At 45.4% G+C, this 22,174-nt stretch overlaps 1 protein-coding gene across 5 annotated transcripts in view; it reads left to right on the top strand.

Annotated features, from left to right (window-relative positions):
* The first annotated feature begins 4,860 nt into the window (after nucleotides 1-4,860).
* Nucleotides 4,861-22,174, top strand: part of msi1b (musashi RNA binding protein 1b) — a 38,953-nt gene continuing 21,639 nt past the window's right edge. For all 5 annotated transcript variants that reach the window (XM_090189139.1, XM_021621308.3, XM_021621307.3 and 2 more), the window contains exons 1-4: nucleotides 4,861-5,046; nucleotides 5,413-5,453; nucleotides 6,187-6,268; nucleotides 7,522-7,606. In XM_090189139.1, coding sequence (XP_090045265.1) covers nucleotides 4,988-5,046; nucleotides 5,413-5,453; nucleotides 6,187-6,268; nucleotides 7,522-7,606 — 267 coding nt within the window. In that variant the 5' untranslated portion in view covers nucleotides 4,861-4,987. The remainder of the gene's footprint in view (nucleotides 5,047-5,412; nucleotides 5,454-6,186; nucleotides 6,269-7,521; nucleotides 7,607-22,174) is intronic.

Genomic DNA, 22,174 nt, shown 5'->3' with positions numbered 1-22,174 from the left:
CAATACAGTAGTTACGGTTAGTCTATTTGAAGTGTTAATACAGATTTGAAAGACTTTCCAAAGTTCCATCTCAGGTATTCGGAGGCATGTGAATAAACAACATTGTTTACTTTTATCACCCTAGGCATTGGTGCTAATGCATTGCCATTGCTTGAATTATTTGAGTGGCTGTTTCTTTGAGGTAACATTGTGATCGGCCTCCAATCGGTTAACAAGTCACATGATGTGTTGGAGAGGAGATTAACTGGGGCTGGTTTTGGCAATAATGAAATACTGAAGACCCAGTAGTGAATGAGCAAGTGCACTACTCAAAATCACCTCATTGTCAGCGGGTTAGAGTATGGGGGTGGATTGTGCTAGAGTGAGCGACTGGATTACTGATGCTAGTGTCAGGACTGTTCAGGTGTAGGCGAACCAATGCCTGGAGACTAGCTAGGTTTCCATCCAATTAGTAACACATTTACATGCGACTATTCTAAACTCTGCATAAAGAAAATCTCCACATTTTCCCAGCAGTGGTGTATTTCCATTAAACAGACTTGTTGCAGATAAAGGAAATCACAACGTGATGACAGTGCAGACACAATGTATTTTTTTGCTCAAGTTTTCATGTACCTAATAAAAATCTAAAGTTCAATGTGTTTCCATTGCATTTTCAACTCTACCGATCCGTTTGTCACAGAAACTGTTGTGTTAAACAGCAAATGTGTCTGCTCTGGTCTTGGCAGATGTGCTCTAGCCAACAGCTAACAGATACAGTGCGGGTAGACTAGTCTTCCTGATGAGATTATTATGGAGAATATTTTCGTTTTCTTGAACGGCAGTCATACTACCCTCAATATTTATTGGAAGGCAGCATCAAGCTCATCACCGTGCACTTGCATCACTCTGTGGAGTTCACCATAACTTATTTCATCTGTAGCCTAAAAAACTGCATGGTTTCCCAAGTCTTAGTAAGAGGACCGCACGCCATATCATCGTAAATGTACTTCGATTAGATGGTTATTATATTAATATTTGCGCATAAAGGCGTTTCCACCGCCGTTTCTCGTATAGCGTAATTCATTTTAGACACACAAAGATCCCACTATGTCGAGCGAAGAATTATCTGTCATAATTTATACAATTGTACCGAAACTTCCTGTTTCCATCACAGCTGTCGTGATTTTTCTTTATACAGATACTGTTTTTCCTTCACTCTAATAACTGTGGGTGGAATGTGGCTAATGACACACAGTTTAAGACAATGTGGACACTGATATGACATCTGTCCTTCAAAGAACATCAACTAGCCCAAAAGTTGTATTTTCTCAATCCATTTTAGTTGTAGACCAAAAACTGCACATTTTCATGAAGGCCTATACTGTAGCTGTACAATGGCATGTTTTGTGAGATTGATTGAAAGTGGAGAGCAGATTTTTCAAGGCTAGCTTCATTGTTCAATATTTAGTAATGCAGTTGTCAATAAGATAACAAATAACTAAATGCTATACAGTGGGGCAAAAAAAGTATTTAGTCAGCCACCAATTGTGCAAGTTCTCCACTTAAAAAGATGAGAGAGGCCTGTATAACTTTCATCATAGGTACACTTCAACTATGACAGACAAAATGAGAAAAAAAAATCCAGAAAATCACATAGTAGGATTTTTAATGAATGTATTTGCAAATTATGGTGGAAAATAAGTATTTGGTCACCTACAAACTAGCAAGATTTCTGGCTCTCACAGACCTGTAACTTCTTCTTTAAGAGGCTCCTCTGTCCTCCACTCGTTACCTGTATTAATGGCACCTGTTTGAACTTGTTATCAGTATAAAAGACACCTGTCCACAACCTCAAACAGTCACACTCCAAACTCCACTCTGGCCAAGAGCAAAGAGCTGTCAAAGGACACCAGAAACAAAATTGTGGACATGCACCAGGCTGGGAAGACTGAATCTGCAATAGGTAAGCAGCTTGGTTTGAAGAAATCAACTGTGGAAGCAATTATTAGGAAATGGAAGACATACAAGACCACTAATAATCTCCCTCGATCTGGGGCTCCACGCAAGATCTCACCCCGTGGGGTCAAAATGACCACAAGAACGGTGAGCAAAAATCCCAGAACCACACGGGGGGACCTAGTGAATGACCTGCAGAGAGCTGGGACCAAAGTAACAAAGCCTACCATCAGTAACACACTACGCCGGCAGGGACTCAAATCCTGCAGTGCCAGACGTGTCCCCCTGCTTAAGCCAGTACATGTCCAAGCCCGTCTGAAGTTTGCTAGAGAGCATTTGGATGATCCAGAAGAAGATTGGGAGAATGTCATATGGTCAGATGAAACCAAAATATAACTTTTTGGTAAAAATGCAACTTGTCGTGTTTGGAGGACAAAGAATGCTGAGTTGCATCCAACGAACACCATACCTACTGTGAAGCATGGGGGTGGAAACATCATGCATTGGGGCTGTTTTTCTGCAAAGGGACCAGGACGACTGATCCGTGTAAAGGAAAGAATGAATGGGGCCATGTATCTTGAGATTTTGAGTGAAAACCTCCTTCCATCAGCAAGGGCATTGAAGATGAAATGTGGCTGGGCCTTTCAGCATGACAATGATCCCAAACACACCGCCCGGGCAACGAAGGACTGGCTTCGTAAGAAGCATTTCAAGGTTCTGGAGTGGCCTAGCCAGTCTCCAGATCTCAACCCCATAGAAAATCTTTGGAGGGAGTTGAAAGTCTGTGTTGCCCAGCAACAGCCACAAAACATCACTGCTCTAGAGGAGATCTGCATGGAGGAATGGGCCAAAATACCAGCAACAGTGTGTGAAAACCTTGTGAAGACTTACAGATAACGTTTGACCTCTGTCATTGCCAACAAAGGGTATATAACAAAGTATCGAGATAAACTTTTGTTATTGACCAAATACTTATTTTCCACCATAATTTGCAAATAAATTCATTAAAAATCCTACAATGTGATTTTCTGGATTTTTTTTCTCATTTTTGTCTGTCATAGTTGAAGTGTGCCTATGATGAAAATTACAGGCCTCTCTCATCTTTTTAAGTGGGAGAACTTGCACAATTGGTGGCTGACTAAATACTTTTTTGCCCCACTGTACCTGTAGAATCTCAATTAAACCTATTGAAGGGTAGCACCCGCATTGGGGTTTGAACCAGCAACCCCAAAGGTTATAGGGAAAGTGCACTACCTCCTGTGCACTAGACAATTCTCTTGGAAGAGGCCAGTAAATTTTCATACATTGAGGACTGGGCACACAAGTTATACCCAATGCTTACAGATTGAATCCCACTTACAAAAAGACAAGGAACTCTTTAAATATCCCATCACTGCCACCATTGTTGCGATTGACTGGCAACAACCACCACAGTCCAGTGGTTATGCAGTAACTGGGAAAGCTCTATTCCTCTTGTGCCAGAAAGGTCCAGGCTTCTTGGCAGCAGGCATAGTAGCACACGTTACATGTCTACTTCTATTTCACTACATGACCAAAGGTATGTGGACACCTACTCGTCGAACGTCATCCCAAAATCATGGGCATTAATATAGAGTTGGTCCTCTCCTTTGCTGCTATAGCCTCCACTCTTCTGGGAAGGCTTTCCACTAGATGTTGGAACATTGCTGTGGGGACTTGATTCCATTCAGCCACAAGAGCATTAGTGAGGTCGGTCACTGATGTTCGATGGGGTTGAGGTCAGGGTTCTGTGCAGGCCAGTCAAGTTCTTCCACGCTGATCTCGACAAACCATTTCTGTATAGACCTCGCTTTGTGCATGGGGCATTGTCATGCTGAAACAGGAAAGGGCCTTCCCCAAACTGTTGCCACAAAGTTGGAGGCACTTAATCATCTAGAATGTCATTGTATGTTGTAGCATTAAGATTTCCCTTCATTGGAACTAAGGGGCAAAGCCCACACAATGAAAAACAGACCCAGACTATTATTCCTCCTCCACCAAACTTTACAGTTGGCACTATGCATTTGAGCATGTAGTGTTCTCCTGGGATCTGCCAAACCCAGAGTCGTCCTGTCGGACTGCCAGATGGTGAAGCGTGATTCATCACTCCAGAGAACACTTTTCCACTGCTCAAGTGTCCAATGGTGATGAGCTTTACACCACTCCAGCCGACACTAGGCATTGCGTATGGGGATCTTAAGCTTGTGTGCAGCTTCTCAGCTATGGAAACCCATTTCATGAAGCTCCCGATGAACAGTTATTGTGCTGAAGTTGCTTCCAGAGGCAGTTTGCAACTCGGTAGCGAGTGTTGCCACCGAGGACAGGCCATTTTAATAATGTTTTACTCGCTGCGCACTTCAGCACTCAGTGGCTGAGCCTTTGTTGCTCCTAGACGTTTCCACTTCATAATAACAGCACTTACAGTTGACCGGGGCAGCGCTAGCAGGGCAGAAATCTTACAAACTGACTTGTTGGAAAGGTGGCATCCTATGATGGTGTCATGTTGAAAGTCACTATTGCCAATGTTTATCTATCGAGATTGCATGGTTGTATGCTCGATTTTATACACCAGCCAGCAACGGGTGTAGCTGAAATAGCCGAATCCACTCATTTGAAGGGGTGTCCACATACTTTTGAATATATAAGTGTATGAATGTGCCTCGTTTAAAACCTTGAACCGGTACGAAATATCTTTAGCTCACACCAACAAAAATGATCATTCTAATGATTTCATACAGTATTATCATTTACCCAAACTAAAATACATATTGATATCTCTATTTGTTTATTTTACAAATTGTAACTCATTTTTGTATTTATAAGCATGCGTAAAATGTGCGTACCGCTAGGATGAGAGGAACACGCGGGCACAGCACAAGGAGGAGGAGTCGACCATCTCCTTGAGCCAAATGCACTCGTCCCTCCTCTCTGCAACAGCCCGTTCCTCTCTTAAACCTTGGCCAAACCCCCGCACCATCTCTCCACTCGGTCTGTTTTTCCATACCGTACAGTCTGAACACACCGGCACGAAATGGATACGGAAGGGAGCCAGAGCAGCCTGTCCTCCACGGACTCCCCTCACGACCCCTGGTAAACCTACCTTCCTCATTCGGCTATACCTAGTCATGAGATTGATACACCTCAGAGACAAACCCTGGAGTTGAGAGAAACTACCTATTTTACTGAGACGGAGAGCGTACTCGCACTTTTTGTGTTGTTGGTCCATGGGCTTCTCATCTTCAAAGAGAGACCGCCCATTCATAGTATTTTTGTGAACAACTAAGTTATTCTCAGGCTTCAATAACGGTGTTATAATTTATATTAAGCGAGTTAAATATTGCTGTAACGGTCGACATTTCTAAATGATTGAACTGCCCTTGTTTACCAAACATCAAAGCTTACATATTACGTAGCCCTGTTTAATGTGCATTTTCACTTACGTGTTATTTCTTGTAGCAAAATGTTCATAGGCGGTCTCAGCTGGCAGACGACACAAGGTGAGCTTTTTCTCCAAACTTTCTCAAACTTTTATCAGCCGTTTATTCTCGTATGTGATTCTCAGTCATGTGTTTTTAAAGTCACAGTGAGAGTAGGAAATAATCATCTGTAGCTATTAGCCTAAATTCTTGTTTTGATTAAAGATTTCTAAAAGTGATGAATGAGTTGTGCTACACTCGCTTGGCATCTAGATAAGTTCAATCAGAGGTCCTTTGCTAAAATCAAAGTCCCTCATTCAACACAGATCAGTAGCCTAGCATACAGGGGGATATAATACAGAATGCCAAGATGGAAATGAATCGATGCTAAAGTAATGAGACAAAACTACAACTGTCCCTAAATCTTTGGCAATAGGCTATTGTTCAAGACAATAATTGAGCACATCGCAGGAAGAAAGATCGTTGCATTCCTTGAGGGATGAGTTTTGTCTTGATTCTGTCATTGGATATTGTATCATTTCTTTTATGCGGTATGCATGTTGATATAACCGAAATATATCCGATTCTGTATAGGCTGTCATGGTCAAATTTAAATATTCCTTATTTTATGTTCTCATTACTGGACATTAACATTGTTGACGTTTGAACCGAATCACAGACTGCGACCATCAGAAAGTTGAACAATGCTGGCTACAATTCTACCGTAGTAGGCTGTAGCGTCACACACCACCTGCTTTATGCAACCGACATACAAAAAAATAGTTTCTCAGTTTGTTGATCTTCTTTCTTTCAGAGGGATTGAAAGAGTACTTTTGCAAGTATGGCGAGGTGAAGGAGTGCATGGTGATGCGGGATCCAGTTACCAAGCGCTCTAGGTGAGGGGGGTGTGCGCGGTGCAGCGCCCTATCAGAAAAGCCCAAGCCCGCTCAAGACACATCACACCAGTTACAACTGCTCGTGATTACACAGGCCTAATTAATTCACATGATTATTATGTGTCCATACTTTCTTTGTGTTTGAATTATTTTACAGTGCCTTCAGAAAGTATTCATACCGCTTGACTTATTCCACGTTTTGTGTTACAGGCTGAGTTTAAAATGGAGCACATAGATTTGTCTCACCCATCTACGCAATATCACATAATGACAAACTGAAAATTGTAAAAAAATAAATACAAAAAAGCACATTTATTGAAAATAAAATACAGATATCTCATTTGGTATTCATACCCCAAATGTTAGACTCACCTTTGTCAGTGATTACAGCGGTGAGTCTTTCTGGGTGTGTCTAAGAGCTTTCCACACCTGGATTGTATAATATTTGCCCATTATTCTTTTTCAAAATTATTTCAGCTCTGTCAAAATGGTTGTTGACCATTGCTAGACAACCATTTTCAGGTCTTGCCATAGATTTTCAAGCATATGTAAGTCAAAACTGTAACTCGGCCACTCAGGAACATTCACTGTCTTCTTGGTAAGCAACTCCAGTCTAGATTTGGCCTTGTGTTTCAGGTTATTGTCTTGCTGAAAGGTGAATTCATCTTCCAGTGTCTGGGGGGGAAAGCAGACTGAACCAGGTTTGATCCCAGGCTTTATCTCAACCGGCTGTGATCGGGAGTCCCATAGGGCAGCGCACAATTGACTCAGCGTTGTCCTGGTTAGGGGAGGGTTTGGCCAGAGTAGGCTGTCATTGTAAATAAGAATTTGTTCTTAACTGACTTGCCTAGTTAAATAAAAAATGAAAAACGCTTTTCCTCTAGGATTTTGCCTGTGCTAAGTTCCATTGCGTTTCTTTTTTATCCTAAAAACTTCCCAGTCCTTAACGATTACAAGTATACCCATAACATGATGCAGCCACCACTATACTTGAAAATATGAAGAGTGGTTCTCAGTAATGTGTTGTATTGCCATAAAAAGGGGTTGAATACTTATTAATCAAGACATTTCAGCGTTTCATGTTTAATTATTTCTAAAAACATAACTGCACTTTGACATTATGGGGTATTAGGCCAGTGACAATCTCAATTTATTCCATTTTAAATTCAGGCTGTAACACAACAAAATGTGTAAAAAGTCAAGGGGTGTGAATACTTTCTGAAAGCACTGTATATGCTGATATTTATTTGCAGGGGTTTTGGATTTGTCACGTTTGTTGACCAGGCCGGTGTGGATTCAGTTTTGGCAGTAACCAGGCATGAGTTGGATTCAAAAACAGTGAGTTATTAATCCACTTCAAGTATTTCTGTAGACTAGAATACTTTTCTAATATTATCACTTCTATTTTTTTACCCAAAAGCCTACTCCAAAACATGTTTTTTGTTCTCAAGAACTAACTAAAACCATATTTCATATGGCTGTAGTAGTTTTATCAATTTTTTAAGTCTTTTAGACATTTTCTACATTTATTTTTTATTTTTGTAAAGTTATGACTTTATCTCTGGGAAATAAGTCAAATGTAAATACAAAATTAAGTAAATGTAGATATATTATTGCCTTTATATGGCACTATTAAAGAGTTGCCATAGCTGCCTTTTAATTTAATCTAGACTACTAAACTATGCTATTAGTAAAATACTTTGCTCTTCCCAATATGATTTGCAAGTGTTCTTTACACATGACACTTAATGGGGTCTAAAAACTACATGTTGAGCCATGGAGTAAAGTTCAGGAATAGACTGGGCTACAGAATGTGCTCTCTCTTTCCCTTACCCCCCCCCCCCCCACAGTGAAACGGTCAAGAAAGTGTTACACAGTGTCAATTGCCATGGAAACTGGGGGACCCAGACAGGGTTGTGCTCAATTGCACCGTTTCTGCTTCATAGCAAGTGTAAACTCATCGTCAGACGTTCTGCATGCTGTTTTATACTTCAGTTCGCAAGTCATTTGTTCCTAGGGTGAAAATTACCTCCATAACTGTCTTCTTTAAACACATCAATTCATTAACTTGTGCCTCTGCACCCTGAAATTAGTAAGCTACAGGTGTTTATGTAGTTGGGACAAGATAGTGATATTCCCAACATTGTCATCTCGGTGCTATTCAATAGGAAGGGAGTGTCACAACAACCACTACCATATGGAGGGGCATTATGATCCCTTGTAGGAAAACAAAAGAAAATCTCAGAACTCCGTTAGCCAGATCAAAGACATGCACTATTGTTTCGAACAACCTGTTTCTATGTGTACATATGCATGAGGGAGTGTGTATAACTTGCGTTTTTAAAACTCTGGGGGTTGTGTGGTTTTGTTATTAATGAATGTGGGCTGGTTTGGGAACAATGCTGCCTGTTGGTCGTCATAGGGATGGCTGAGTTCCCCCTTACTGGGTGGGAGTGGTGATGGTTGGGGGTAGGTCAGTGTATTGAAATGTGCTGAGGCTCCTTCTTCCCTTTTGTGTTCGGAGAGGTACACCATCTCAACATATCTACCGATATACACAAGGAAAATGAGACTAAAGAGGACACCACTCGAGGGAGGGAAGGAGAGTCATAGTTAGGGTGGAGAGCTATATGGGAAAGAGAGCGCAAGTAAGACAAAAATAATGGTGCGCAAAAAAGGTCCAGTCACCAGGACCACAAATACAAATTCCATCTAGACACCGTTGCCCTAGAGCACACAAACTATACAGACCTCGGCCTAAACATCAGCGCTACAGGTAACTTCCAGAGAACTATGAACGAGCTAAGAGACAAGGCAATGAAGGCCTTTATGCAATCAAAAGGAACATAAAATTCGACATACCATTTATGATCTGGCTAAAAAAAAGCTTGAATCAGTTATAGAACCCATTGCCCTTTTATGGTTGTGAGGTCTGGGGTCTGCTCATCAACCAAGAATTCACAAAATGACAAACACCAAATTGAGACTGCATGCAGAGTTCTGCAAAAATATCCTCTGTGCAAAACACCAAATAATGCATGCAGAGCAGAATTGGGTTGATACCCGCTAATTATCAAAATTCAGAGAGAAAAAACTGTTAAATTCTACAACCACCTAAAAGGAAGCGATTCCCAAACCTTCCATAACACAGCCATCGCCTACAGAGGGATGAATCTGGAGAAGAGTCCCTTAAGCAAGCTGGTCCTGGGGCTCTGTTCACAAACACGCCCCAGGACAGCAACACAATTACACCCAACCAAATCATGAGAAAACAAATAGATAATTACTTGACACATTAGAAAGAATTAACAAAAAAAACTGCAAACTAGAATGTGATTTAGCCCTAAACAGAGAGTACACAGTGGCAGAATACCTGACCACTGTGACTGACCCAAACTTAAGGAAAGCTTTGACTATGTACAGACTCAGTGAGCATTGCTATTGAGAAAGGCCACCGTAGGCAGACGGCTATGTGCATACTGCCCACAAAATTAGGTGGAAACTGTGCTGCACTTCCGAACCCCCTGCCAAATGTATGACCATATTAGAGACACATATTTCCCTCAGATTACACAGATCCACAAAGAATTCAAAAACAAACCTAATTTTGATAAACTCCCATATATACTGGGTGAAATACCACAGTGTGCCATCACAGCAGCCAGATGTGTGACCTGTTGCTACAAGAAAAGGGCAACCAGTGAAGAACAAACACCATTGTAAATACAACCTATATTTATGTTTATTTCTTTTTCTTTTTGTACTTTAACTATTTGCACTTCGTTACAACACTGTATATAGACATATTATGACATTTGAAATGTCTTTATTCTTTTGGAACTTCTGTGAGTGTAATGTTTACTCTTAATTTTGTTTTTCACCCTTGTTTATTATCCACTTCACTTGCTTTGGCAATGTTAACATATGTTTCCCATGCCAATAAAGCCATAAAGCAAGTCATAGGGTGGAGAGCTTTACGGGAGAGACGGAGAGAGTCATAGGGTGGAGAGCTTTACGGGAGAGACGGAGAGAGTCATAGGGTGGAGAGCTTTACGGGAGAGACGGAGAGAGTCATAGGGTGGAGAGCTTTACGGGAGAGACGGAGAGAGTCATAGGGTGGAGAGCTTTACGGGAGAGACGGAGAGAGTCATAGGGTGGAGAGATTTAAGGGAGAGACGGAGAGAATCATAGGGTGGAGAGAGAGGTTGGAGGGCTTTATGAGAGAGAGAGAGAGAGAGGTTGGAGGGGTTTATGAGAGAGAGGTTGGAGAGGTTTATGAGAGAGAGAGAGAGAGTGTGATAGGTTGGAGAGCTTTATGGGATAGAGAGAGAGTCATAGGGTGGAGAGCTTTATGGGAGAGAGAGAGAGTCATGGGGTGGAGAGCTTTATGGGAGAGAGAGTCATAGGGTGGAGAGCTTTATGGGAGAGAGAGTCATGGGGTGGAGAGCTTTATGGGAGAGAGAGTCATGGGGTGGAGAGCTTTATGGGAGAGAGAGTCATGGGGTGGAGAGCTTTATGGGAGAGAGAGAGAGAGAGTCATGGGGTGGAGAGCTTTATGGGAGAGAGAGAGAGTCATGGGGTGGAGAGCTTTATGGGAGAGAGAGAGAGAGTCATGGGGTGGAGATCTTTATGGGAGAGAGAGAGAGTAATGGGGTGGAGAGCTTTATGGGAGAGAGAGAGAGTCATGGGGTGGAGAGCTTTATGGGAGAGAGAGAGTCATGGGGTGGAGAGCTTTATGGGAGAGAGAGAGAGTCATGGGGTGGAGAGCTTTATGGGAGAGAGAGAGAGAGAGAGAGAGAGTTTCATAGGGTGGAGAGTCATAGGGTGGAGAGCTTTATTGGAGAGAAAGTCATATGTTGGAGAGCTTTATGGGAGAGAGAGAGTCATAGGGTGGAGAGCTTTATGGGAGAGAGAGTCAATAGGGTGGAGAGCTTTATGGGAGAGAGAGTCAATAGGGTGGAGAGCTTTATGGGAGAGAAAGTCATAGGGTGGAGAGCTTTATGGGAGAGAGTCATAGGGCGGAGAGCTTTATGAGAGAGAGAGAGAGAGAGAGTCATAGGGTGGAGAGCTTTATGGGAGAGAGAGAGAGCTAGTCATAGGGTGGAGAGCTTTATGGGAGAGAGAGTCATAGGGTGGAGAGCTTTATGGGAGAGAGAGTCATAGGGTGGAGAGTCATAGGGTGGAGAGCTTTATGGGAGAGAGATTCATAGGGTGGCGAGCTTTATGGGAGAGAGAGAGAGTCATAGGGTGGAGATCTTTATGGGAGAGAGAGAGAGTCATAGGGTGGAGATCTTTATGGGAGAGAGAGAGAGTCATAGGGTGGAGAGCTTTATGGGAGAGAGAGAGTCATAGGGTGGAGAGCTTTATGGGAGAGAGAGAGAGTCATTGGGTGGAGAGCTTTATGGGAGAGAGCGAGAGTCATAGGGTGGAGAGCTTTATGAGAGAGAGAGAGTGTGTGATAGGTTGGAGAGCTTTATGGGAGAGAGAGAGGTTGGAGAGCTTTATGGGAGAGAGAGAGAGGTTGGAGAGCTTTATGGGAGAGAGAGAGAGGTTGGAGAGCTTTATGGGAGAGAGAGAGAGGTTGGAGAGCTTTATGGGAGAGAGAGAGAGGTTGGAGAGCTTTATGGGAGAGAGAGAGAGGTTGGAGAGCTTTATGGGAGAGAGAGAGAGGTTGGATAGCTTTTTGAGAGAGCGAGAGAGTGTGATAGGTTGGAGAGCGTTAATGCGAGAGAGAGAGTTTGATAGGTTGGAGAGCTTTATGGGAGAGAGAGAGAGTCATAGGGTGGAGAGCTTTATGGGAGAGAGAGAGAGAGAGTCATAGGGTGGAGAGCTTTATGGGAGAGAGAGTCATAGAGTGGAGAGCTTTATGGGAGAGAGAGAGAGGTTGGAGAGCTTTATGGGAGAGAGAGAGAGGTTGGAGAGCTTTATGGGAGAGAGAGAGAGGTTGGATAGCTTTTTGAGAGAGAGAGAGCGAGAGAGTGTGATAGGTTGGAGAGCGTTAATGCGAGAGAGAGAGTGTGATAGGTTGGAGAGCTTTATGGGAGAGAGAGTCATAGAGTGGAGAGCTTTATTGGGTGGAGAGCTTTATGGGGGAGAGATTCATAGGGTGGCGCGCTTTATGGGAGAGAGCGAGTCATAGGGTGGAGAGCTTTATGGGAGAGAGTCATAGGTTGGAGAGCTTTATGGGAGAGAGCGAGAGTCATAGGGTGGAGAGCTTTATGAGAGAGAGAGAGTGTGTGTGATAGGTTGGAGAGCTTTATGGGAGAGAGAGAGAGGTTGGAGAGCTTTATGGGAGAGAGAGAGGGGTTGGAGAACTTTATGGGAGAGAGAGAGAGAGGTTGGAGAGCTTTATGAGAGAGAGAGAGAGTCTTAGGGTGGAGAGCTTTATGAGCTTTTATGAGAGAGAGAGAGCGAGAGAGTGTGATAGGTTGGAGAGCGTTAATGCGAGAGAGAGAGTGTGATAGGTTGGAGAGCTTTATGGGAGAGAGAGAGAGTCTTAGGGTGGAGAGCTTTATGGGAGAGAGAGAGAGTCATAGGGTGGAGAGCTTTATGGGAGAGAGAGAGAGTCATAGGCTGGAGAGCTTTATGGGAGAGAGTCATAGGGTGGAGAGCTTGATGGGAGAGAGCGAGAGTCATAGGGTGGAGAGCTTTATGAGAGAGAGAGAGTGTGTGATAGGTTGGAGAGCTTTATGGGGGAGAGAGAGGTTGGAGAGCTTTATGGGAGAGAGAGAGGGGTTGGAGAGCTTTATGGGAGAGAGAGAGAGGTTGGAGAGCTTTATGGGAGAGAGAGGTTGGAGAGCTTTATGGGAGAGAGAGAGAGGTTGGAGAGCTTTATGGGAGAGAGAGAGAGGTTGGATAGCTTTTTGAGAGAGAGAGAGCGAGAGAGTGTGATAGGTTGGAGAGCTTTATGGGAGAGAGAGAGAGGTTGGAGAGCTTTATGGGAGAGAGAGAGAGGTTGGAGAGCTTTATGGGAGAGAGAGAGAGGTTGGAGAGCTTTATGGGAGAGAGAGAGAGGTTGGATAGCTTTTTGAGAGAGAGAGAGCAAGAGAGTGTGATAGGTTGGAGAGCTTTATGGGAGAGAGAGTCATAGAGTGGAGAGCTTTATTGGGTGGAGAGCTTTATGGGGGAGAGATTCATAGGGTGGTGCGCTTTATGGGAGGGAGAGAGTCATAGGGTGGAGAGCTTTATGGGAGAGAGTCATAGGGTGGAGAGCTTTATGGGAGAGAGCGAGAGTCATAGGGTGGAGAGCTTTATGAGAGAGAGAGAGTGTGTGTGATAGGTTGGAGAGCTTTATGGGAGAGAGATAGGTTGGAGAGCTTTATGGGAGAGAGAGAGGGGTTGGAGAGCTTTATGGGAGAGAGAGAGAGGTTGGAGAGCTTTATGGGAGAGAGAGAGAGGTTGGATAGCTTTTTGAAAGAGAGAGAGCGAGAGAGTGTGATAGGTGGGAGAGCGTTAATGCGAGAGAGAGAGTGTGATAGGTTGGAGAGCTTTATGGGAGAGAGAGAGAGTCATAGGGTGGAGAGCTTTATGGGAGAGAGTCATAGGGTGGAGAGCTTTATGGGAGAGAGCGAGAGTCATAGGGTGGAGAGCTTTATGAGAGAGAGAGAGTGTGTGTGATAGGTTGGAGAGCTTTATGGGAGAGAGATAGGTTGGAGAGCTTTATGGGAGAGAGAGAGGGGTTGGAGAGCTTTATGGGAGAGAGAGAGAGAGGTTGGAGAGCTTTATGGGAAAGAGAGGTTGGAGAGCTTTATGGGAGAGAGAGAGAGGTTGGAGAGCTTTATGGGAGAGAGAGAGAGGTTGAATAGCTTTTTGAGAGAGAGAGAGAGCGAGAGAGTGTGATAGGTTGGAGAGCTTTATGGGAGAGAGAGAGTCATAGGGTGGAGAGCTTTATGGGAGAGAGTCATAGGGTGGAGAGCTTTATGGGAGAGAGCGAGAGTCATAGGGTGGAGAGCTTTATGAGAGAGAGAGAGTGTATTTGATAGGTTGGAGAGCTTTATGGGAGAGAGAGAGAGGTTGGAGAGCTTTATGGGAGAGATAGAGAGGTTGGAGAGCTTTATGGGAGAGAGAGAGAGGTTGGAGAGCTTTATGGGAGAGATAGAGAGGTTGGAGAGCTTTATGGGAGAGAGAGAGAGTTTGGAGAGCTTTATGGGAGAGAGAGAGAGGTTGGAGAGCTTTATGGGAGAGAGAGAGAGGTTGGAGAGCTTTTTGAGAGAGAGTGTGATAGGTTGGAGAGCGTTAATGGGAGAGAGAGAGTGTGATAGGTTGGAGAGCTTTTTGGGAGAGAGAGTCATAGAGTGGAGAGCTTTATTGGGTGGAGAGCTTTATGGGGGAGAGATTCATAGGGTGGCGAGCTTTTTGGGAGAGAGAGAGTCATAGGGTGGAGAGCTTTATGGGAGAGAGATTCATAGGGTGGTGAGCTTTATGGGAGAGAGATTCATAGGGTGGAGAGCTTTATGGGAGAGAGAGAGAGTCATAGGTTGGAGAGCTTTCAGAGAGAGAGAGAGAATCATAGGGTGGAGAGCTTTATGAGAGAGAGAGAGGTTGGAGAGCTTATTGAGAGAGAGAGAGAGAGGTTGGATAGCTTTTTGAGAGAGAGAGAAAGAGATAGTGTGATAGGTTGGAGAGCTTTATGGGAGAGAGAGAGAGTCATAGGGTGGAGAGCTTTATAGGAGAGAGATTCATAGGGTGGAGAGCTTTATGGCAAAGAGAGAGGTTTGAGAGCTTAATGGGAGAGAGAGAGAGGTTGGATAGCTTTTTGAGAGAGAGAGAAAGAGAGAGTGTGATAGGTTGGAGAGCTTTATGGGAGAGAGAGTCAGGGTGGAGAGCTTTATGGGAGAGAGAGTCATAGGGTGGAGAGCTTTATGGGAGAGAAAGTCATATGTTGGAGAGCTTTATGGGAGAGAGAGAGTCATAGGGTGGAGAGCTTTATGGGAGAGAGAGTCAATAGGGTGGAGAGCTTTATGGGAGAGAGAGTCATAGGGTGGAGAGCTTTATGGGAGAGAGCGAGAGTCATAGGGTGGAGAGCTTTATGAGAGAGAGAGTGTGTATTTGATAGGTTGGAGAGCTTTATGGGAGAGAGAGAGAGGTTGGAGAGCTTTATGGGAGAGAGAGAGAGGTTGGAGAGCTTTATGGGAGAGAGAGAGAGGTTGGAGAGCTTTATGGGAGAGAGAGAGAGGTTGGAGAGCTTTATGGGAGAGAGAGAGAGGTTGGAGAGCTTTTTGAGAGAGAGTGTGATAGGTTGGAGAGCGTTAATGGGAGAGAGAGAGTGTGATAGGTTGGAGAGCTTTTTGGGAGAGAGAGTCATAGAGTGGAGAGCTTTATTGGGTGGAGAGCTTTATGGGGGAGAGATTCATAGGGTGGCGAGCTTTTTGGGAGAGAGTGAGTCATAGGGTGGAGAGCTTTATGGGAGAGAGATTCATAGGGTGGTGAGCTTTATGGGAGAGAGATTCATAGGGTGGAGAGCTTTATGGGAGAGAGAGAGAGTCATAGGTTGGAGAGCTTTCAGAGAGAGAGAGAGAATCATAGGGTGGAGAGCTTTATGAGAGAGAGAGAGGTTGGAGAGCTTATTGAGAGAGAGAGAGAGAGAGGTTGGATAGCTTTTTGAGAGAGAGAGAAAGAGATAGTGTGATAGGTTGGAGAGCTTTATGGGAGAGAGAGAGAGTCATAGGGTGGAGAGCTTTATAGGAGAGAGATTCATAGGGTGGAGAGCTTTATGGGAAAGAGAGAGGTTTGAGAGCTTAATGGGAGAGAGAGAGAGGTTGGATAGCTTTTTGAGAGAGAGAGAAAGAGAGAGTGTGAGGTTGGAGAGCTTTATGGGAGAGAGAGTCAGGGTGGAGAGCTTTATGGGAGAGAGAGTCATAGGGTGGAGAGCTTTATGGGAGAGAAAGTCATATGTTGGAGAGCTTTATGGGAGAGAGAGAGAGTCAGGGTGGAGAGCTTTATGGGAGAGAGAGTCATAGGGCGGAGAGCTTTATGAGAGAGAGAGGGAGAGAGAGTCATAGGGTGGAGAGCTTTATGGGTGAGAGAGCTAGTCATAGGGTGGAGAGTTTTATGGGAGAGAGAGTCATAGGGTGGAGAGCTTTATGGGAGAGAGAGTCATAGGGTGGAGAGTCATAGGGTGGAGAGCTTTATGGGAGAGAGATTCATAGGGTGGCGAGCTTTATGGGAGAGAGAGAGTCATAGGGTGGAGAGCTTTATGGCAGAGAGAGAGAGTCATAGGGTGGAGAGCTTTATGGGAGAGAGTCATAGGGTGGAGAGCTTTATGGGAGAGAGCGAGAGTCATAGGGTGGAGAGCTTTATGGGAGAGTGATAGGTTGGAGAGCTTTATGGGAGAGAGAGAGGTTGGAGAGCTTTATGGGAGAGAGCGAGAGGTTGGAGAGCTTTATGGGAGAGAGAGAGAGGTTGGAGAGCTTTATGGGAGAGAGAGAGAGGTTGGAGAGCTTTATGGGAGAGAGAGAGAGGTTGGAGAGCTTTTTGAGAGCGAGAGAGAGCGAGAGAGTGTGATAGGTTGGAGTGCGTTAATGGGAGAGAGAGAGTGTGATAGGTTGGAGAGCTTTATGGGAGAGAGAGTCATAGAGTGGAGAGCTTTATTGGGTGGAGAGCTTTATGGGGGAGAGATTCATAGGGTGGCAAGCTTTATGGGAGAGAGATTCATAGGGTGGAGAGCTTTATGGGAGAGAGAGAGAGTCATAGGGTGGATAGCTTTATGGGAGAGAGAGAGAGAGAGTCATAGGGTGGAGAGCTTTATGGGAGAGAGAGTGTGTGATAGGTTGGAGAGCTTTATGGGAGAGAGAGTCATAGGGTGGAGAGCTTTATGGGAGAGAGAGGGTCATAGGGTGGAGAGCTTTATGGGAGAGAGAGAGAGTCATCGGGTGGAGAGCTTTATGGGAGAGAGAGAGAGTCATAGGGTGGAGAGCTTTATGGGAGAGAGTAAGAGTCATAGGGTGGAGAGCTTTATGGGAGAGAGAGTGTGATAGGTTGGAGAGCTTTATGGGAGAGAGAGTCATAGGGTGGAGAGCTTTATGGGAGAGAGATTCATAGGGTGGAGAGCTTTATGGGAGAGAGAGAGAGTCATAGGGTGGAGAGCTTAATGGGAGAGAGAGTCATAGGGTGGAGAGCTTTATGGGAGAGAGAGTCATAGGGTGGAGAGCTTTATGGGAGAGAAAGTTATAGGTTGGAGAGCTGTATGGGAGAGAGAGAGTCATAGGGTGGAGAGCTTTATGGGAGAGAGAGAGAGAGTCATAGGGTGGAGAGTCATAGGGTGGAGAGCTTTATGGGAGAGAGAGAGTCATAGGGTGGAGAGCTTTATGGGAGAGAGAGAGAGAGAGAGTCATAGGGTGGAGAGTCATAGGGTGGAGAGCTTTATGGGAGAGAGAGAGTCATAGGGTGGAGAGCTTTATGGGAGAGATAGTCAATAGGGTGTAGAGCTTTATTGGAGAGAGAGTCATAGGGTGGAGAGCTTTATGGGAGATAGTCATAGGGTGGAGAGCTTTATGGGAGAGAGAGTCATAGGGTGGAGAGCTTTATGGGAGAGAGAGAGAGAGAGAGGTTGGAGAGCTTTATGGGAGAGAGAGAGAGAGAGAGAGAGAGAGAGGTTGGAGAGCTTAATGGGAGAGAGAGAGAGAGAGGTTGGAGCGCTTTATGGGAGAGAGAGAGCGAGAGAGTGTGATAGGTTGGTGAGCGTTAATGGGAGAGAGAGAGTGTGATAGGTTGGAGAGCTTTATGGGAGAGAGAGTCATAGAGTGGAGAGCTTTATTGGGTGTAGAGCTTTATGGGGGAGAGATTCATAGGGTGGCAAGCTTTATGGGAGAGAGAGAGTCATAGGTTGGAGAGCTTTATGGGAGAGAGATTCATAGGGTGGCGAGCTTTATGGGAGAGAGATTCATAGGGTGGAGAGCTTTATGGGAGAGAGAGAGAGTCATAGGGTGGAGAGCTTAATGAGAGAGAGAGAGAGTGTGTGATAGGTTGGAGAGCTTTATGGGAGAGAGAGTCATAGGGTGGAGAGCTTTATGGGATGGAGTCATAGGGTGGAGAGCTTTATGGGAGAGAGAGAGAGAGAGTCATAGGGTGGAGAGCTTTATGGGAAAGAGAGTGTGTGATAGGTTGGAGAGCTTTATGGGAGAGAGAGTCATAGGGTGGAGAGCTTTATGGGAGAGAGAGGGTCATAGGGTGGAGAGCTTTATGGGAGAGAGAGAGAGAGTCATAGGGTGGAGAGCTTTATGGGAGAGAGAGGGTCATAGGGTGGAGAGCTTTATGGGAGAGAGAGAGAGTCATAGGGTGGAGAGCTTTATGGGAGAGAGAGTGTGATCGGTTGGAGAGCTTTATGGGAGAGAGAGTCATAGGGTGGAGAGCTTTATGGGAGAGAGAGTCATAGGGTGGAGAGCTTTATGGGAGAGAGAGTCATAGGGTGGAGAGCTTTATGGGAGAGAAAGTCATATGTTGGAGAGCTTTATGGGAGAGAGAGAGAGTCAGGGTGGAGAGCTTTATGGGAGAGAGAGTCATAGGGCGGAGAGCTTTATGAGAGAGAGAGGGAGAGAGAGTCATAGGGTGGAGAGCTTTATGGGAGAGAGAGCGAGAGTCATAGGGTGGAGAGCTTTATGGGAGAGTGATAGGTTGGAGAGCTTTATGGGAGAGAGAGAGGTTGGAGAGCTTTATGGGAGAGAGCGAGAGGTTGGAGAGCTTTATGGGAGAGAGAGAGAGGTTGGAGAGCTTTATGGGAGAGAGAGAGAGGTTGGAGAGCTTTATGGGAGAGAGAGAGAGGTTGGAGAGCTTTTTGAGAGCGAGAGAGAGCGAGAGAGTGTGATAGGTTGGAGTGCGTTAATGGGAGAGAGAGAGTGTGATAGGTTGGAGAGCTTTATGGGAGAGAGAGTCATAGAGTGGAGAGCTTTATTGGGTGGAGAGCTTTATGGGGGAGAGATTCATAGGGTGGCAAGCTTTATGGGAGAGAGATTCATAGGGTGGAGAGCTTTATGGGAGAGAGAGAGAGTCATAGGGTGGATAGCTTTATGGGAGAGAGAGAGAGTCATAGGGTGGAGAGCTTTATGGGAGAGAGAGTGTGTGATAGGTTGGAGAGCTTTATGGGAGAGAGAGTCATAGGGTGGAGAGCTTTATGGGAGAGAGAGGGTCATAGGGTGGAGAGCTTTATGGGAGAGAGAGAGAGTCATCGGGTGGAGAGCTTTATGGGAGAGAGAGAGAGTCATAGGGTGGAGAGCTTTATGGGAGAGAGTAAGAGTCATAGGGTGGAGAGCTTTATGGGAGAGAGAGTGTGATAGGTTGGAGAGCTTTATGGGAGAGAGAGTCATAGGGTGGAGAGCTTTATGGGAGAGAGATTCATAGGGTGGAGAGCTTTATGGGAGAGAGAGAGAGTCATAGGGTGGAGAGCTTAATGGGAGAGAGAGTCATAGGGTGGAGAGCTTTATGGGAGAGAGAGTCATAGGGTGGAGAGCTTTATGGGAGAGAAAGTTATAGGTTGGAGAGCTGTATGGGAGAGAGAGAGTCATAGGGTGGAGAGCTTTATGGGAGAGAGAGAGAGAGTCATAGGGTGGAGAGTCATAGGGTGGAGAGCTTTATGGGAGAGAGAGAGTCATAGGGTGGAGAGCTTTATGGGAGAGAGAGAGAGAGAGAGTCATAGGGTGGAGAGTCATAGGGTGGAGAGCTTTATGGGAGAGAGAGAGTCATAGGGTGGAGAGCTTTATGGGAGAGATAGTCAATAGGGTGTAGAGCTTTATTGGAGAGAGAGTCATAGGGTGGAGAGCTTTATGGGAGATAGTCATAGGGTGGAGAGCTTTATGGGAGAGAGAGTCATAGGGTGGAGAGCTTTATGGGAGAGAGAGAGAGAGAGAGGTTGGAGAGCTTTATGGGAGAGAGAGAGAGAGAGAGAGAGAGAGAGAGGTTGGAGAGCTTAATGGGAGAGAGAGAGAGAGAGGTTGGAGCGCTTTATGGGAGAGAGAGAGCGAGAGAGTGTGATAGGTTGGTGAGCGTTAATGGGAGAGAGAGAGTGTGATAGGTTGGAGAGCTTTATGGGAGAGAGAGTCATAGAGTGGAGAGCTTTATTGGGTGTAGAGCTTCATGGGGGAGAGATTCATAGGGTGGCAAGCTTTATGGGAGAGAGAGAGTCATAGGTTGGAGAGCTTTATGGGAGAGAGATTCATAGGGTGGCGAGCTTTATGGGAGAGAGATTCATAGGGTGGAGAGCTTTATGGGAGAGAGAGAGAGTCATAGGGTGGAGAGCTTTATGGGATGGAGTCATAGGGTGGAGAGCTTTATGGGAGAGAGAGAGAGAGAGTCATAGGGTGGAGAGCTTTATGGGAAAGAGAGTGTGTGATAGGTTGGAGAGCTTTATGGGAGAGAGAGTCATAGGGTGGAGAGCTTTATGGGAGAGAGAGGGTCATAGGGTGGAGAGCTTTATGGGAGAGAGAGAGAGAGTCATAGGGTGGAGAGCTTTATGGGAGAGAGAGGGTCATAGGGTGGAGAGCTTTATGGGAGAGAGAGAGAGTCATAGGGTGGAGAGCTTTATGGGAGAGAGAGTGTGATCGGTTGGAGAGCTTTATGGGAGAGAGAGTCATAGGGTGGAGAGCTTTATGGGAGAGAGAGTCATAGGGTGGAGAGCTTTATGGGAGAGAGAGTCATAGGGTGGAGAGCTTTATGGGAGAGAAAGTCATATGTTGGAGAGCTTTATGGGAGAGAGAGAGAGTCAGGGTGGAGAGCTTTATGGGAGAGAGAGTCATAGGGCGGAGAGCTTTATGAGAGAGAGAGGGAGAGAGAGTCATAGGGTGGAGAGCTTTATGGGAGAGAGAGCGAGAGTCATAGGGTGGAGAGCTTTATGGGAGAGTGATAGGTTGGAGAGCTTTATGGGAGAGAGAGAGGTTGGAGAGCTTTATGGGAGAGAGCGAGAGGTTGGAGAGCTTTATGGGAGAGAGAGAGAGGTTGGAGAGCTTTATGGGAGAGAGAGAGAGGTTGGAGAGCTTTATGGGAGAGAGAGAGAGGTTGGAGAGCTTTTTGAGAGCGAGAGAGAGCGAGAGAGTGTGATAGGTTGGAGTGCGTTAATGGGAGAGAGAGAGTGTGATAGGTTGGAGAGCTTTATGGGAGAGAGAGTCATAGAGTGGAGAGCTTTATTGGGTGGAGAGCTTTATGGGGGAGAGATTCATAGGGTGGCAAGCTTTATGGGAGAGAGATTCATAGGGTGGAGAGCTTTATGGGAGAGAGAGAGAGTCATAGGGTGGATAGCTTTATGGGAGAGAGAGAGAGAGAGTCATAGGGTGGAGAGCTTTATGGGAGAGAGAGTGTGTGATAGGTTGGAGAGCTTTATGGGAGAGAGAGTCATAGGGTGGAGAGCTTTATGGGAGAGAGAGGGTCATAGGGTGGAGAGCTTTATGGGAGAGAGAGAGAGTCATCGGGTGGAGAGCTTTATGGGAGAGAGAGAGAGTCATAGGGTGGAGAGCTTTATGGGAGAGAGTAAGAGTCATAGGGTGGAGAGCTTTATGGGAGAGAGAGTGTGATAGGTTGGAGAGCTTTATGGGAGAGAGAGTCATAGGGTGGAGAGCTTTATGGGAGAGAGAGTCATAGGGTGGAGAGCTTTATGGGAGAGAAAGTTATAGGTTGGAGAGCTGTATGGGAGAGAGAGAGTCATAGGGTGGAGAGCTTTATGGGAGAGAGAGAGAGAGTCATAGGGTGGAGAGTCATAGGGTGGAGAGCTTTATGGGAGAGAGAGAGTCATAGGGTGGATAGCTTTATGGGAGAGAGAGAGAGAGAGAGTCATAGGGTGGAGAGTCATAGGGTGGAGAGCTTTATGGGAGAGAGAGGGTCATAGGGTGGAGAGCTTTATGGGAGAGAGAGAGAGAGTCATAGGGTGGAGAGCTTTATGGGAGAGAGAGGGTCATAGGGTGGAGAGCTTTATGGGAGAGAGAG

The sequence above is a fragment of the Oncorhynchus mykiss genome, chromosome 11 (genome assembly GCF_057628025.1).
Source record: "Oncorhynchus mykiss isolate SJ-2025 chromosome 11, ASM5762802v1, whole genome shotgun sequence".
Lineage (NCBI taxonomy): Eukaryota > Metazoa > Chordata > Actinopteri > Salmoniformes > Salmonidae > Oncorhynchus > Oncorhynchus mykiss.
Note: the sequence above shows the minus strand (reverse complement) of the source record. Positions and strands in the feature narration are given on the sequence as shown.